Source organism: Pollicipes pollicipes, unplaced genomic scaffold, assembly GCF_011947565.3.
Source record: "Pollicipes pollicipes isolate AB1234 unplaced genomic scaffold, Ppol_2.1 Scaffold_4295;HRSCAF=5057_pilon_pilon_pilon, whole genome shotgun sequence".
In the NCBI taxonomy this organism is placed as follows: domain Eukaryota; kingdom Metazoa; phylum Arthropoda; class Thecostraca; order Pollicipedomorpha; family Pollicipedidae; genus Pollicipes; species Pollicipes pollicipes.
The window spans coordinates 2,248,355-2,265,693 of record NW_023596461.1 but is presented as its reverse complement, the minus strand read 5'-3'; the positions used below and the strand labels follow the sequence as shown (position 1 = coordinate 2,265,693).

Genomic DNA, 17,339 nt, shown 5'->3' with positions numbered 1-17,339 from the left:
GGGCCATCCCAACCTGAATGAAGGACCTGAAAAAAGTATAGCAAAAGTATGGTAAAAAGCATAGTAAAAGTAATGAAAACCCTGAAAAGCATAACCGTGCAAAACTGTGCAGATGGATCAGAATGCTTCATATTGCAAACTGTGACTTGGATCAGAAAACTTAGCAGTGCTATGCTGTGCGGCGAAATAAGAAAATGTATCTGTGCAAAACTGTGCGGATAGATCATAAGATTTAGCAGACAGCAAAAACTGTCGCGCAATGAAAACTACTCATGGTGACCAGGACGCATAATTCGACTGCCGGTCGCGTCGTAACTGCAGTTCTAAGAAGGCGCACCGTTTGCGGCACGTCAGTCAGATTTCCTGTGCGATCACGACCGCATTTTCTCCGCAGAACACCGCATGTGTGTGCATTCCGAGCTGGAATGCATCGCAACAACAATGCTGGTAATGCTCTTACAATCGCAGGAGTGCCGGGGATTCTCTTCACGTGAACGGGTCGGAAACAGCCTCCACGGTAGGCGCCGTATCTTTGCATCGAGCGTCGAAGTCAATGCGTCAATCGTTTGCTGTGGGCGCCTACATCTCTACAGGTGGCAGCGCCATTCATGAGCGTGATTACGTCAGAACGCTTCCTGGGCGTTCCTCGCGGCTTAGTCTCCCTGCTGCGTGTTACGCAAGCCTATCGTTATGTCAACTCCGGGGTGAGTACAGTAAAATCGCTTCCGTTTTGACGCGGATGCTCGTAATTACTTTGACGGGAGTCGAGTCAAAAATTATTATTTTTGGCTCAATTAAGCATATTCAACGCTACTGCGGGATTCGCTGTCGCCAATATCACCGAGAGAAAAATAGCGAGTCATATCACAAAAAGTGTATTTGGTGCCGTCACCGCAGGATCGCAAACTAAACAGCATTCATGAGACTGTCGGGCGGTACGCAGTTATCAGCCGTGCTACATACATCTGTACATTCGCCAACCGTGCTGATTTGTGGAGCTCAAACATGTACAAAAACATATCCCCGACTGTTGGGCAGAAATGCAGCGGCAGCAGAGACTATTGCACTAAGTTTCTTATTCCGTCGAACTGAAAATGTTGGTACATAAGGGAAAGGACGAATTATGTGAATGAACATGGGCAACGTCTGCCTCTTATGTATTGAAACCATTGAGCAAATAATTGTGGGCTTTCGACGCGCCAAACCCAGACCGGCGACCGCATCACAAATATTGTACGTCCGTGTAATTACCTACAACAGTCGCTACTTCATTCAAAGATCAAACAAGTAGACGTATGCATACGTGTCAGCTAGAAACAGACTCGTCTCTAAGTAACAGCTTCAACTAAAATGACGTCACCAAAACAAACTCAAACCGTGCATCTTGAGAAACGTGCTCACAGCTCCTCACAAGTACATAACAGGCATCAGAATGCATTTTTTGAAATGATCGGTTAATCATCAACAATTACATCTCACCTTAGTCTAACAGCGGACTTCACTATGATCGCAGCCACGCGCTTACGACCAGCGCTAACCGTGTGCGACAGATCAATTTTGCACGATCCCAGCCAAAAGAGCATCCCCGGCAAACACCAGTGGAATTGCACTCATCAGATAAACATCGCGGAATGCATATGCAGCAACAAAACGCAGTTCGCCCCTGCTTGGTCAGCAGTGGCTCATGATTCGCCGGGCCGGGCGGTCGGCTTGGTGGCGTGGCAGTGGGTGCAGTGCATGCAGACAGCGCAGTGGCCGATCTTCTGACTGAGCGCCGTGCGCAGCTTCAGCGCCGGGCCCAGCTTCAGGTGAAGGATGTTGGTCAGGTGTTCGGCACTCAGCAGCGGCAGCGTGCTGCCGTCGATGCCGTGCTCCCTGAACGTCTGAAACAGGGACACGCGCCGCCGTCAGACGGGTGCAGCTGAGGTCACTGACTGACCGACCGACGCACGACGAGAAAGAGGCAATATCAGGGAGCCCGTATGTCATCGAGGAGCCTAGTGTCGGCTGCAGATGGTGCGACCACACATTAGTGACGGTCCGTGAGCGTCGCTGGACGGCCAGGCACCGGCGACGTCCCGTTTTTACCCCGGCACGTTCCCACAGCGCGCCTGAGAACACCATGAACCCCAGGCCACGTTTCCTGTTTTCCGTCGAAGCTGGCCGCTTTCTTTTTCACGTGAGCGCCGCCGCTAGTTTCCGCTCGACGGCACACCAACTTCCTGCGAGCGGCGAACCGCCCGCGGCCACCGCCGGCGGCGCTCACACTCCACACCGCATCGGCGGCCACTGCCCCGCTCCTCACATACCTCTTCCCACCCGCCCCACCAGCCCCAACACCTTCGCATCGGGAGATGCAACTTTACTACTATGGCAATCCACAATAATTCCACCTGGTCGCCCAGTCCTACGACCCACCACGTCACCCGCAGCGCCGGCTTTATCACAATACCGACTGAAGTTATCAAACTCTCGATCCGAAATCGCGTCACGTCTGGGCGTGTGGGCGAGCTGGGTCCGGGCCGTCCGCCGGGCCCGATCCGCCGACCGGAAGTAAGAGCGGCCATCGGCGGGCGAGGTCAGGTCCAGCCCAGCCGGCGCCGGACCTGGCCACCGGGCCGCGCGCGTCACACCCTCTCCGAGCGACATCCGTGGCGAGACGAGGCGCCGATATTGCGCTACGCCCGCGCTCGGCCTCCGATAACGGCGCTCCAGGGCGAGCGACCGTGACGGTGACGAGGGCGCATCTGGGGGCGGGACGGGACGGGACGGGACGGGACGGGACGAGACGGGACGAGACGGGACGGGACGGGACGAGACGGGACGGGACGGGACGGGACGGGCGGGGATACCGTCTGGCGGTACGCCGACCGGCCTTGCGGCGGTACAGATTGCGAGCGGGCTAGACACGGGACCCCCCACCCCCTTATGGAGGGTGTGCACAAGGGTTCCGACACGCACAGTTCTTATGCGAGTTGGCCAGTCTAGAGAAGGAGGGGATTTCGAGCCGCGAGTATCGGCCGACATGTTGCAAGTGGTTTGTCGGCATCTACAAGCAGCGAGGACGGTGGTGATGTACTAGCATTCACGATTGCACGAAAAGGACACAGCAGCGACCCGCTGCTTGGTGCAACCAGCGCTGATGAATTATTCAAAACGGGATTGATCTGATACTTGAAGGATAATTGCTTTCCTTGCCGCAATGGTGCATGCTGGCGGAACCTGATTAGCAATTTTCTTTCGTACCTGTCTTGTTTTTGCTCGCAATGATTATGCACATTATTAACGTGCAGCACATTGTATTCAGAATGCAGTTGACAGGCAGTTTATCTAGTCACTCTTTTCCTATTTCGCATGTCTTGCTGAGCTTGAAAGATCCATCGCCACCAGCCATAAGGCTAGACAAGAACACATCGCGACGACCAGAAAGGTTGTCCTACATACTGAAGGCACGTTTGATCTGCTTTTGATCCCACCCGGTTTCGTGTTGGCATATGGAGTCCACTTAAACACATGTCGGGGTCAGCGACTGACCCCGACAGCGGGGAAGATGAGTGATGCATCTCCCCCGGCTCCCGGAAAGGCGTCAGTTCAGCAGTGCGCGAGCTTCTGGCGTCGGTGCTGGGTCACCGAAGGTCAGAGGAAATGAGCCGCATTGTGCCCCCAGAGCAGTTGGTTAACGCTGGAATGCGCCCACTTTAAACTGCGCGCTATCGCCAGCGATTACAGCGCCCGACGCGGCCGGCCTGTACGCGGACGAACGGTTCTCCCCGGCCAAAGTGGCTGGGCGTGGCCGAGCCGATGCCTCAGCGGCCGGGCGGACGGCGCGCGCCCGCCGTCGGCCGGCCGTCGCGGGCGGACGACAGCGGCACTGCTTACGCTCATCCCTCAGCTAAACAAACACCATCGATCATTCTCCACGACCGCCAGTAATTTGTAGCTCTCCTTCCAATTGGTCCGACCTTTTGCTGGCCCAATTAATTTACCGGCAGCGTAAACAAAGAGGTGCGACGGCGGGCCCCGCGGGCCGGCGTGCCCGAGGGCAGGCTCCTCGCGCCGTACATTTACGACCCCTGGCCGGGGACTGTGGCGCGGCCTTATGCCGGCGTCGACCTTTGACACGGGAGGCATGTCTGACCGGCGGCTACCGGCTCCGGTGTCGGCGACGGCCGATAACAGCCGCTGGCGCGGCCAGACGGAGGAGTGCCGCCCTCTCTCCACACTCCTCCGCTATCTGCCGGCGCGCGCCGGCGGGGGCCACGACGCCGGACGCCGCTTGAAAGGATGCCGGTACACGGCGGGGTCGGCACAGGTCACGCCAGAGGAATATTTGGCCCAGGTCGGGGGTAATGGTTATCATTGTTGTCGGCCGGTCGTTAGGCCAAATACGATCCCGGTTTCACGGATAATGACTGTTGGATCCACGGGGAGAGCGATGAAAAATGGCCTTTAATAACTGGATCTCGTGCTGCATGAGATACGAGGCGGCGCCGAGACCTCCTCAGGAGCCGCACGCACGTGGCACGCCCGACCGCCCCCGACCAGCGGTCTCCGTGCACGGCCGCGCTGCTCAACCGGCGGATCCCTTGGGCCTCACGGAGGCACCGCGCGGGCTCCGCTCACGGCCGCCCGTCTACAGGGTGTGCTGTGGAAATTTCTGGGGTGGGGGTGGGGGTGGGGTGGAGGGGGGGGGGGGCTTCTCCCCATTTCAGGTAAGTGGACCGTAACGCATTTAAACCAACCACATTTTACTTTTTCCACAAAAGAAAAACTATACAGCCATTGACCATTTTTCAGACCTCAACAATCAACATACAGTGGCCTAAATTCGATGGGAAACTCGACGTCGCGTACATGAAAAGCCATCTCCCCTGACTTGCCTCCCAATCTCAAACGGTTTCCGCAGCCATGCCATTGAAATGTTGGGAGGACCACCCTCCGGTCACTGTATCGAACCTGTGTCAATTTGGGCAATACGTGCCAATGCCCGTCTAGGGCGACCGACCCGGCGAGAGGCGATTGAAAACCCAGCTTATTCAGACCTTCGTGGTGCGAGTAGCACCAGATGATGCCCAAACACGCCTCACTCCATTATCAGAGGTCACAGTGCTCAGGTTAAGATGCCAGAAAAAGTCATCATTAAACCGAGGAAGAGAACTAATTAAAGACTGGCTGTCGGGCAGCATAAATTGGACGTGGACAGCTAGTGACAAAGGGGCTCCGTGCCGCCTCCGAGAACGCCGGCCTCCTCGTCCAGAAGTGCCTCCCGACCAGTGGACAGCGGCCCAATGTAGCCCCGCCCAACTGACGAATGTCCCTCAAACACTGTGGTTAACCTTTCCCCGGACAAAGCGACGAGTGGACAGAACTATGCGACGCCTCATTCACATAGTGATCTCTGTCCACAAATTGTGGGCCCGGCACGAGGGGCCACTTAGCTGGCAGAAAGGGACCGGCAGGGATTGTAAATAGGCCCGACAGGTGGTGATCGCAGGCATTTGACCAGTCATTGTGCTATACGTCCCGGGGTGAGAGGCGCACAGGTGGCGCGAGCGTGGTGATCAGAGCCGACACTCACCTCGGCGTACTCGGCGCAAACGTCGACGGAGCGGACGAACGAGCACACCTCGTCCACGCCCCACGAGGACACCGCCTCGGCCTCGGGCGAGCACGGCTTCTGCGTGCAGGCCGAGCCGTGCAGGGCGGCCGCTAGTTCGGCAGACGGCCGCGGCGAGGCGCTGCCCACGCGCGCCGCCTCCTCCTTCAGGCCGAACAGCTCCTTGAAGCCCTTCTCTAGGCGGGGCCGCTTCATGTTGGAAAGGTCGAGAGGCGCGCCCTCTGGCGGCCGCTTGCCGGCCGGCGCCGCGGCGGCCGTCTGCCCGGCAGCCAGGTAGTCGGACGGCGTCAGGCCCGGCCGCACCATCGACAGCACGTCCAGCATGGGCAGGCCCGAGAGCGCCGCCAGGTGAGGATGCACGGCCAGCAGCGGATTGGCCGCCGGCGCCACCTCCTCCTTCTTCTCCTCCTTGGCCGGCGACGCCAGCAGCGGCGTGTGGCCCGGCTTCAGGCCGTACCGGCTGTAGTCAAAGCCGCGCAGCAGGCCGTTCGCCTGGCCGGAAAAGTACCTGCGGCACAAGCAGACGGCTCATCAACACCACCGTCATCACGCCCACACACAGGCCTTGGGGCTTTCTCGGCGGGGCGCCCCAGATTTACGACCCTCCGCCGACCAGCCGAATACACACACGCACACACGGCGGAAACAGCAACGGCTCATTGCGGGCCTGCGCGTAAATCAGGCCGGGCGCCGGCTCTCCAGCCGCAGCGACCGATCGACACGCGCTGGGTTTACGGACGCCGCCGCCAGTAAAGGCGTCCATCCGTTACCGGTATAGGGCGGTTAATGAAGCCGTGCGCGTCAGGTCGGGTCGCCGCCGGTCACGACTGCACGTGCCGGGCGGGGCGGCGGCCGGCGGCAGGAGGTCGGCTCGTTACGAGCGTGTCGTGACCGACGCGGTGGGACGCCTCCCCCCCAACGCGACATAAAAAATGACGTCCCCACAAAGCGAATAACACGGGAGGGTCCCTGCTTTGCTCCTCTCGGCAACAGTCAATATTAGCTTCTCGACGGTCCGGAAGGCCAGCCTTTCACAAAGTACACACACGGCAGGGCAGAGCGGGCCCGATCGGCCCAGCGGCGGCGCTCCCACGCATCGGCCAGCCTGCCGGGCCAGCCGGCGGTCAGCGGCGCCGCCTCGGCCAGCCGTTCAACAACCTCTGTAGTGATCGCCTCATCAACATCGGTCATAGCCGGCTCCTATTTCCCCGGCCGGCGCTGGCAGGTAATGAGGGAGCTGCCGGCCGCGCGGCGGCCGCTCGCCGGAATCAAGTAGCCCGATTGTATGCTAAAAAGGTCTCCGGGTCAGGTATTCAGAAGCGCGGCCCGCAGCCGTTTCACGCAGCCCATAACCGCCCGCCGCCCCGGGAAAAACCTCATCCATACGGAATGAGCCGGCCAGCTGAGAGCCGCGGTGTGCGCGAGGGCTCAGATGTAACCAACCGGCGGCGGCGCGGCCGGACAGACAGCTGACAGGCGACCGTCGTCAGGGCCACTCCCCCCGCGGCGGCGGCCGGGCGGAGCGCCGACGGAGCCGACGGCCGCCGGTCCGTGTCACGCCCACCGGCCGGCGGCGCGGCTGACCTCGGCCGCGGCGAACCGACCGGGGCTGACCGGCCGGGGTGTCTGGAGGCGTCGGGGCGCCGCACGCGCGCCGCCACAATGTGCCGCGCGTGTCGACTGTGACGTGGCGCGGCCGGCCAGCCGGGCGGGCCGGCGGAGGCGGGATGTGCCGCGTCACGCTGCCGCCGCTACAGAGCGGCCCACACAGAGCGGGAGCACCAGCTCTGCCGGCTGTCAGGTGCCGGAAGGTCTGACCTGCAGACTGGCATCGGCTCTGTCACTTCCTGGCATCGACGACGAAGCAGTCAGGGGTGCACTGACAGATACGCGGAGAACGGAGAAGCGAATCGCAGCGAGCCGCTGCCATTGCAGTGCGGAGAGGGCGCCAGACGGACGTGACAGACAGACAGGCGCACTCCAGCCGCGCTCCGCCGAGCCGGACGGGCCCGGCACAGACCAGCGCAGACCTTCTTGAATGGACCGGTGACCGGTGACCGGTGACCGGTGACCGGTGACCAGTGACCAGTGACCAGTGACCAGTGACCGGTGACCAGTGACCGGTGACCAATGACTTGTGACTAGTGACCAGTAACCAGTGACCAATGACCGGTGCAGAGGGTGAGCTACGGCCCGTGTCCGGCCGCCTCCTCCAGTCACCGCTGTCGCTCGGGGCTCGTCCGATTGGCCGAACGACCGGCCCCGGGGCAGCAGCATTTCTCAAACGTCACTCGAGCAAACAGCTGTCCGAGAGACGTGATCCTGGAGGCGGCAGCGCCGGCACCGAGGAGCACGGAACGATGCTCAGGTGACGCGACTGCGGCGCCGGAAACGATCCGATACGACCAGCTTTGTAACCGTGCTTTGAGCGCGTCCCTTTCCCAAGAGCAGCACGCGGCAGAGGCGCCGCCGGCGGCCGCCGTCCAGCGCCTGCCACCGCCGCCGCCGCCGCCGGCCGCCGCGACTCCCGCCGCTGACTCCGCCCCTGCCAGGTGACATTCCCCTGCCGCGGATCTCGGCTCTGGGCCCGGCATGCGTTGACGGGACCGCGGCGGCGCCGTAAACGGCGGTGGCGGTGGGCGCGGGTCGGGTGGCGCGCTCGGTGACGCGGCGGACCGAGTCCGACCAGCGGACCGGCGGCCGTCAGGACATGCCGGCCGCGCCGCGGGTCAGGGCCGCCGTCCGACCCGGCCCGGTGAGCCGGTGTTCGGTGGTTATCGGCTGCCGGTGCGCGAGGCCGCCGGCCGCATCGCTGACCTTTCATTTGATGCGCTGGGGATTGATCGCTGCCGTGCGGTGTCCGAGTGAGCCGCCCACGGTATCAGGCGGTGCAGCTGGATCGACCGTCCAGTCCAGATCACCAGATCACCCCCCCCCCCCCCCCCACCATCCTTCCTTCTCCTCCGCTCCCATCCACCCACACGTCCGAGGGCACCGTGAAAGCAAGCTGTCTCCCGACGGGATGTTGTCCGGCCGTTGCAGCCGCTATGGCCGCCACCAAGGTCCTCTACCACACGCGCACCTCGCGGCCGGTCACAAAAACACCCCGGGCCGCCTTGCCGTGTGATTGTCGGCGCAGTGCCACTTCAGAAAGAACAATTGTACGCAGAGCCAGCGCGCGTCACGAGGGCTACCGAAACGTGGCCGACCGGTCACGTATCACTGTTATGCGGCCAACCTCGAGTCCGACCTCCGACCCCGGACAGACGCCGAGCAGCGGGAATTTCGCGCCCGTAATTGGTGGCCGCCCGCCGGTGGTAATTGCTGAATGTCCTGTGCACGTATCTGGCGACCTCCCTGACCCCTGAGTGCTCGCGTGTGGCCATTCAGCCCGAACGGCGCTCACTCGAAGATGTTTATCAGGGGTGTGAAAATAGGGTCAAAGGCATCCAAATTAGATGTCATACCAAAACAGCCTGCGTTTTTGTGCTCTTGTGGAACGATGAAGTTCAAAAGCTCACGCCATGTCTGTCGCACGGCGTGAATTTAAGAGGGTGATGACTTGGAATGAGCCTTTTCGTGCTTTTCGTGCCATGTGCTCTCGAAGCGACCACAGGAAATCTCTTTAGGTCCTAAATCAGTTTTCATGCATAGCTACATTTTCGCCTGCGGTGATGATTATTTCTGTTTTAGATGACATTTCCAGTAGATCGAAAATAGCTCGCCGAATTTATCGCACGACACTGAGGGTGCCACTCGTTATGGCATTTCTTTCGTGTGGCTATTGAGGCTGGCGCGCCTGATGTCATTTGACGAGGGCTGCCCGCTATTTGGTCATTTAGGGCGAACTCAAGCCGCCGATAGCTCACGGCAAACGTGGCGGCGATAAATCAACCCACCTACTAACACGGTTTACTGTCGGCCGTGCGACAGCATGGATGTCGCTGGTCGTCTGGCCGGCGGCCGGCGGCCGGCCGCCGCACGGCCCCAGCCGCGGCAGCTCCACATTCCCGTCATTACGCCGCCTGCACCGTACCCACGCACAGGCACACACACACAGACACACAGACACCGCGCGGCCGGAGAGAGCTCTGCTGTGGGAGCCGTTCTGCCTGAGCTACTTCGTGGCCGGCCGGTAAATAACGCTACACGGCCGTTGCCGGTCATCGCTCCGACGTCGGCCGGACACCAGCTGACCGTCGGCCGGCACCGACACCGACGCCACCAACAAAGCCGCGGGCGCACTGCCACGTGGCAAACGGACATATTGGCAGGCTAGGCCGGTGTCGACACCGCCACTGAAGCGGAAGCCGCTTGGCAGCCGCGAACAGCGGAGAATCGCGGTGGGGGCCATCATTGATCAAGCCATACACGAGAACCAGGCCTTGCGAAAGTCGACTCCACTTGATCGCAGCGGCCAGCGTGCTTGCCTGACACAGTCGACTGTCAGCTGACCAGCTCGCACCACAAACAGATGGGACGGCAGACCGGGCGGGTACTCACTCGTTGGGGTTGTTGTTGTTGTACTTGGCGGCGAGGCTGCGCATGAAGTCACTGTAGTTGCGCGGCGGCAGCGCCTGGCTGGTGACGGGCGTGGCGGCCGAGGCGGGCGTGGCCGGACTGTGGCGCTCGTGCGGCGAGCGCTGGGAGCTGAGCGAGCGCGGCGAGCCGCTGGGACTGCGTTCGGGTGTGCTGCTCTCGCGCTTGACGTCGGCCGACTCGAGGGTGCGCTTGCGCCGCCGCTTGACGGCCGGCGTCACACTGAGGCCCGACGGCAGCTCCGGGCCCTCCGTCGGTACATCTGTGGACGGAGACGGCAGACAGGTCAGCACGTGCCCCGGCGGCGGGGACCGCGACCGCCGGCGGCCGCCCCGAGGCCACGGTCCCAGATGGGCATCGGCGGCGGATGTCCTAATAGGTGGCGGCATATTCGGCGCGCAGCTGACCTCAGATCGGTCTCCGAGATGGCCCCTGTCGCACGGTTCGAGTCGAGAGCACTCAATCATCGGCCGGCTCGCAGCGGCCGACAGGGGACGCCTGGCACGCTGCCGCCGTCGCCGCCGCACCGCTGCGTCATGTCGGTCAGAACAAGGCAGCCGGAGAAACGACATGCTTCATGCCAACACATTCCGTGTGGGCGCGGTTTGTATTATTGGCCCACATATGGGCAATCCGTGTACACAGTGAGGTACGAGGCACGCGGCCGCGGTGTTGACGGCGACACGGTATGCATTAAGCGTTGACTTGCCTCACGTACCATATGTGGCACTGTCCTATTTTAGCACCAACACGGCGAGGTATGTCGGGGTTCAGAAAAAGATCGCAAACCAGCCCTCAAATACAAGACTCTAAGCACGAGACAGGCCAAAACTACAGTGCATTTGAGCCCCTGCATGTATAATCCGACTGGTCCTGACATGGGGGCATCCTTGGTGGCGGCTAACAGCGCAGCGTGTTGTCCTTATGAACGAAACCACCGCGAGCGTAAAAAACAGAGCCCCGGTGGGCCTTTCTTTGCGTCTTATCCAAGAACTCCCGACTGCTTAATCCTTTTGCGGAGGAGCGGCGCTTGTCTGCAGCAGGGTCGCCGTCAATGCCAGAGCGCCGCGGCCAGAGGCCGATCCCGCGGCGCAGGCCCGGGGTCGGCAGGAGGACGCCGGACCGACAGTTCCGGCGGCGGCCCGGCGCCGGCGGCGGCCTCCTCCGATCGGAGACCGGAGGAGATCGGAGATCGGAGACAGGGCTGAGCCGACCGCAGGCCGCCGGCCGGCCGGCCGCGCTGTCCCCTTATCCCGCCATCTCCAAAGCCGACTGACCCCGTGCCATAGCTGCATGCGAGGGGAGTGGGCGATTCCTGGAAAGGCTGGAGGTCGGCCGGTGGGCGGCCGGCTGTCGTGCCGCCGCCACCACCGCGTCGCCGTCCGGCCGCGGCGCCCGGTCCGTCGCCGCCCCGCGCGCTCCGCCGGCGGCGGCGCTACTCGCGCCGGCGGCCGTCATTAGCGCGCCAATATGATTCGGCAGCGGGCGCGAGCCGGCCGCGAGAACTGGTTCTGATGGCGGCGATAGGCCGATGGTATCAGCGGGGCGCTCGGCTGACCCTACCGGGCGTGACCTGGGCATGGCGCCGGCTGCAGCGGCCGAGCGCCGCCGCAGGCCGCCGCTAAAACAATCCGGGTCAGCCGGGTTCACCGGGCAGCGTACGTGGGCATGAATAACGCGCGACGAGGTGTGGTCCACATTTGGGAAGGGCGGGGCGCCGGCGAGCGCGTCCGACTGCGTTCGCCTATTGTAATTACCATCGGCGTCTCATGCATGACTTAGCATAATGGGTGGGGTACTTTCTTCACTAATTGGATGACAAGTAAACAGAAGATGTGATTTACTCCTGTGATTAGCTAAATGCCCAGGCGTGGGCGGCCCGCCTGGTCAACTATTTCGAGGAGAGCCACGCCGGGGGACTCCACGTCCCCTGCGACGCCGGACCTTCGCTAATGCCGAGAGAAGGCCGGCAGTGGGGAGGAGGGGCGGGGAGGGGGACTCCGCTTCAGAGCTGGCCGGCCGAGCCCTGCCGCCGGGGTCAGCAGGTCTGCACCGACCCTACAGGTCTGGCAGCCTCCCCTTCCGAGCGGCCGCACATACGTGGCCGGGTCGCGGAGGCGCGGACGGCGCGCGGCCACCTGGCCCGGCCGGCCGCTGCACCGGCGCGCTCCCGCGGAGGCGACACGGCGTGCAGCGCCTCTATCTGGCGCCCATCGGCCGGCCGGTGCCGCGCCAGGTATGTCGCCGGCCCGGCTGCATAATCGCCATTGTCTCCGGAGGAGGCGACCTTTGCTCCGGCCCCGCGCAGCCGACGCGGCTCGCGGGGCGGTGGCTGGCCGTCCTCCGCGAGGACGGCGGACGCCGCGGAGCGAGCCGCGCCGAACAAGCGGAGCCTCGCCGTCGGGACCCCGGGGGACTCCAGGGGGCGGGTCGGTTGGCCCGTGCGCGGACGGGCCCCGCAGCCGCCGCCGGACTTAGGAGTGGCCGGGTCACGCGTCTGGTGCTGGCCTCTCTCGACCACCGCCCGACAGGTGGCGCCACGTCCTCGGTCACTCCGTCGCGACCGGCGGCGACGGCGCAAGGCACAACAAGGTAGCCTTCTATCAACATTTGCCTACACGTAGGCCGTAGTGACCGATTCGACACTACGTCATCGTGGAGGGGCACTGAAGACAGACGCGGAAGGAGCGAGCCGCTGACCTCGCGGCCGCCTCTGAAACAGGTGTGCAGGTGCCGCTGAGCGAGCGCCCACTTAGCATCGTCGCTGACATCCACCCAGCTGCTGTCTACAAATGCAAAACTGATCGGCTGCATGTTGCGCCGCGTGACCCAGCGAAGGAACGCCGTGCCGACGCGGCCGTCCTCCGGGCTATCGACGCCACGATCCGGCCCCGGCCCGGCCCCGGCCCGGCCCGGCCCGGCCCGGCCCGGCCCGGCCCGGTCCGGCCCCCCACCCAAGGTGACGCCTTCGCCGTGAGCCGGACCGTGGGCGGCCGGCGGCGCGGCGGCCGCTGCCGTGGCCGCGCGGTGGAAAGTGGCTGCATTTTACCGGCCAGACCGGGCCGGCGTCACGACCATTGACCGGTCACTCAAGGACGCTGCCCGGCGCCGTCCGGTTTCGTTTTTTAAGCCGCAAAATGCCGTCTTGCAGGGCCGCGTTGATCGGCTATCAGATCCGTGTCAAGGGGACGTGGGGGGTGGGCGGGGGGCGGGGCGGGGGGGCTGCGGTTGTCGGCCGGACGGCGAGCCATGTCGCAGACGAGACCGCCGGGAGATGACGGCAGAGCGGGCACACGAGAACCGCTAACGTTGTTTACGGCGCAGGGCGCGGCCCCGGCCTCCGGCTGGAGCCTCTTTGCCGGCTCGTGCAGCCCCCGCGCCACCGCATGGACGCATTCTCGCAGCACGAAGTGCGTGTTAACTAGATGGTTTTGGATGTAGGGGTGTGTGGGCAGCATTGGGGCACGAGTTAAGCGAGCGTTCAAAGCATTACTCTTTCGATTCACCTAGCATTACGTGATTGTCATAAGGCAGCAAATAATCGTTTTGAGGAGGTAAAGGGCAGATCGGCAGCGAAAAGTTTGCCAACATTCACCGACGCGATGTTTCTGAAACGATTCCCTGACTTTGACGCGCAGCATTTGTCATCGCCTCACGTCCAGACGTGGAAGCTAAAGTGGTTCGTAAAGTCCCCAGCACATCCCCATCACAGGAACGACACCGACAACATAGCAAATCCATCCGTCTTGAATCAAGATAACGGATGCAGGAGTAACGCCACTGATAGCATCATTCTCCTGATGCCGTGTGCTTTTAGAGTCAGCAAACGTATTGAACAGTCAGTCTGACGCACAAATGGGCGATTTGACCACATGCAGCTTTCACAGCTTATTAACGCATCTTTAGCGCATAACCAATACAGTTATGGGGAACTGGTGTACGCTGAACGGGCGACCGATGTTAGCACCTCACGAAATGCCGCTGTTCGCAGACGTCGGCTAACGAAAGTCCCATGGCGACGGACCGCTTCTGTAAGGAGCGGTCCGTTGTTTGTTTTTGGTTGTTTGGTGAAAGGCTTGATACACATATTAGCATTTGACTTCTCCCATTGAATAAAAGTTTACTGCATATCGAGCAAAATTTGAACCAAATCGTCGGCTGGTCATGTTTATTTAGATTTAGCGCGACCATTTTTGATTGGATGTATTATTTGGGACCAACGCCCACACTAGGCAGTGTTTGTTGTGTGAGCCCTGACACCAACGTTCAATGGTGAAATTTCGAGTCAGCAGCGGAATCCTGCAGCGAAAGACTAGCATGCCACAACGCCCACGAAGCTCGGCACGGTCTATCCTGCCCTCTGACGTCATCTAACCTTTTAGTGCGGCCACTGCCACCGGCCTAGGCGGGGGCGAACAGTGAGCGCCTACAGCGTCCGCTTTTGTCCCTTGCCGAGACAGGCGGGTTAACTGGAACTCAAAGCTCTTCAACCAACCGAGTTAATATAGCGGAGACCAATGGTCATGCTCGAAGCTCAGCAAACGGGTCGTGCTCACCACAAACTTTCCGAGATGCAACATGATATGTCAAACGCCCGCTGGAATTTTCCGTGGACGAGAATGGAACACGAAGCCCACTGATTTCTGCCAGCCTTATGAAAACATCACACTTGCATGAGCATTACATTCAGGAATTTTGCACCCCGTACATCATATGCCAAGTACAGAAGTTTATCGCAGAATCGTTTCTGGCAAACTGGTTGTGTAATAGGCCCCGGCCACAGGCCTCGCCACCTGGTTACACCAATTTGCGAGGTAAACAAGGACCTCGGAGGTTCAATTTGCTAGCGGTGACGAGCCGTTCCAACGCGAAGGCTGCCAGCCAAGCGCGTGAACGCCACCGCATGCTATCCACAGAACACGTAAAAAGAGCATATAAGTGATGGAAAAGCAATTTTCTTGCGAAACATATTATTTTCGTGGCCATGCAGCACGTACATATAGCGCGCACCTGAAAAATTGTAAATTTTTATCTAGCAACTCTTGAACTGGGCTCAAGTCTCTTCCTTCGTGAACAGCAATACCATAAACGATTGCGTATCAATGTCAGTGTTAGTATAACTCGCCAAAATAAACTTTTTCGCTCATGCTGACCACTCTTGCCATTGGGGGTTTCATTCTTCAGTATTGCCTGTGCGAATCCTTTCTTCCACTGCGCTCACTGAACTTTCCGCCAACGCCTCACAGCCATCCACACGCAAAACCCTGTTCGGTGACGTTCACTGCATGAGACAATGCGTGACAGAGGCAGCTTTACGAAGTTGCAAGCAACTAAAATCCACGGTGGAGAGCGCGGTGACCGGTCGATCCGGAAAAGAATGTCCAGGGTCATTCGGGACAAAGAACGCACGCCAGCCAGGCGGATCTATTGACCAGCATCAAAGCCAACCCCTCGGCCAACATCGATTCTGCCTTGAAAGCCTCCACGTAACATTGATCTCGGCTGGTACCGGGGATGCAATATAGATGGGTTTCGAGGGACTAGTCGGACAACAAGGTTACAGAATAATGCAATGAACACTATTGACGTTTACTGACGTTGGAGTAGGTGCATTTACTCTGCTTAGCTTAGCTCTGAGGGAGACCAGACTGAAAAGATAATCTGAGGCGGACACAATATCTCTGCCGCAAATGTTTAGGGACATCTGGGTCCTGATATCGAGGTGAGTTGCAAGCCTAGTCAACCTTATATTGATCAGCTGAAGATGATTAACAGGTAAACCACGTATTCGAAATAAGTGATATCTAGAAATCCATTTCGGGGGGCGCTTATAAAGCGTGCACGCCATTTTGGCAGCAGACAACCGTTTGCAAGCGCATGTACGTAAGCGGTTGGTTAACGGTAAGCGAAGTTTTCCAGCCCGGCGTCGTGATCTGGTCAACCTTGAAAGCAAATGTAAATTTCGCAATAATCTAGCAAGGATTTGGCCGCGCCACTCCTTTTCCACCTCCAACATGGCCTTTCGCCATCTCCCTTGATCTCGCTGTTGTTTCACAACACGACAAGAGTACGTTCACTTGCGCAGTCAACAAACTTATTTGTGAAGTCTGAAAATAATGTGACTAGTTTTAAAGCGTCTCAGCCTCCGATTTTCTGAAACATGCGTATTGTTGTATGACGCTTGGAAATAGGTAGAATAAAAGAATAGCCATAGCTGCTCATAACGCAGTGCATTTGTTTTAACCACGTTTTCGTTACACGAAGCTGAGACTTGTAAAATTAACATTAGAACTACGCCAATTTAAATTGTAACACGTGTAGAGGTAACACACCAAGCAGTTCGTGAGTTGGATGCCCCAGCAGGTGACAACGAAGCTCAGATCGCTCTCCATTGCGCTGCATGATATGGCATGGCCCGTTCGTGAGGTCATGCTGCTTCAGCGCAGCTGTGCTTGTTCGCCGCAAGCTGTTCAGTACCTCAGCACGGTATACATGAACGTTTTCGGAACACAGCATGCATACGGAACTGGGCGGCTACCCTAGCAGCCCATGTCAACATGCCAGCGGCATGAGACAAGTCATGGCACACTTACTCGAGTAGCACCACTTGGGCCAGATGACCGGGCCCGATGAGTCGAGGTCCGTCATCGCCGAGACCGCACCGCCCGCCGCCCCCGGAATCCGATCAACCGGCACTACGTCCGAGTCCGAGTCCGCGAGTCCGGGTCTGATCTGATTCGCCGCCGGTGTCCGACTTGACGCGCCGTCAGTGTATGCGATCTGACGGGCCGCTGAGGCGGAGCGCGCGTGACCGCGGCCTGTTCGATATTCCGGACAGCGAGGGGCCTCCGCTCCTGAATCCTGCCGACAGCGGCTCGACCGACGCTCCCAGGGAGCCGGCACCTGCTGACGCACCTGCCACCGACCGGCGAATGCCGCCAGCCGACGGCGGCCGCTCCAATCACCGGCTGCACGCGCTACCGGAGGTCAGCCGTCTCGACCAATGAGCGGCCGGCGTCGGCGCCGGCGGAGGTGCGCTGATCAAGGAGGACACGCTCCGTGTGAGCTGCGGACAGATTGTTGACTTGTGTCCGGCCGCCGGGCGCCGCCGGCGCTTCCTGTTCGGCGCGAGCGATGACTTCCAGCCGGCCTGCCAGCCGGCCGCTCGCGCTCGGTGATCTCC

At 60.5% G+C, this 17,339-nt stretch overlaps 1 protein-coding gene across 1 annotated transcript; it reads right to left on the bottom strand.

The window, feature by feature from the left end:
* Nucleotides 1-859: 859 nt before the first annotated feature.
* On the bottom strand, nucleotides 860-17,076 carry LOC119097570 (sterile alpha motif domain-containing protein 11). The gene is made up of 4 exons (XM_037220611.1): nucleotides 16,750-17,076; nucleotides 10,121-10,418; nucleotides 5,579-6,125; nucleotides 860-1,883 (listed from the first exon to the last, which is right to left on the bottom strand). The coding sequence occupies exons 1-4, from the start codon at nucleotides 16,802-16,804 to the stop codon at nucleotides 1,683-1,685; spliced, it is 1,101 nt and encodes a 366-aa protein (XP_037076506.1). The 5' UTR covers nucleotides 16,805-17,076; the 3' UTR covers nucleotides 860-1,682.
* Between the last annotated feature and the right edge of the window lie 263 nt (nucleotides 17,077-17,339).

Coding starts and splice junctions, on each gene's coding strand:
- LOC119097570 (XM_037220611.1), bottom strand. CDS start 16,804: ATGACGGACCTCGACTCATCGGGCCCGGTCATCTGGCCCAAGTGGTGC. Junction 10,419..16,749: donor GCCCAAGTGGTGCTACTCGA/GTAAGTGTGCCA, acceptor CTCCGTCCACAG/ATGTACCGACGGAGGGCCCG. Junction 6,126..10,120: donor AACAACAACAACCCCAACGA/GTGAGTACCCGC, acceptor CTTGTGCCGCAG/GTACTTTTCCGGCCAGGCGA.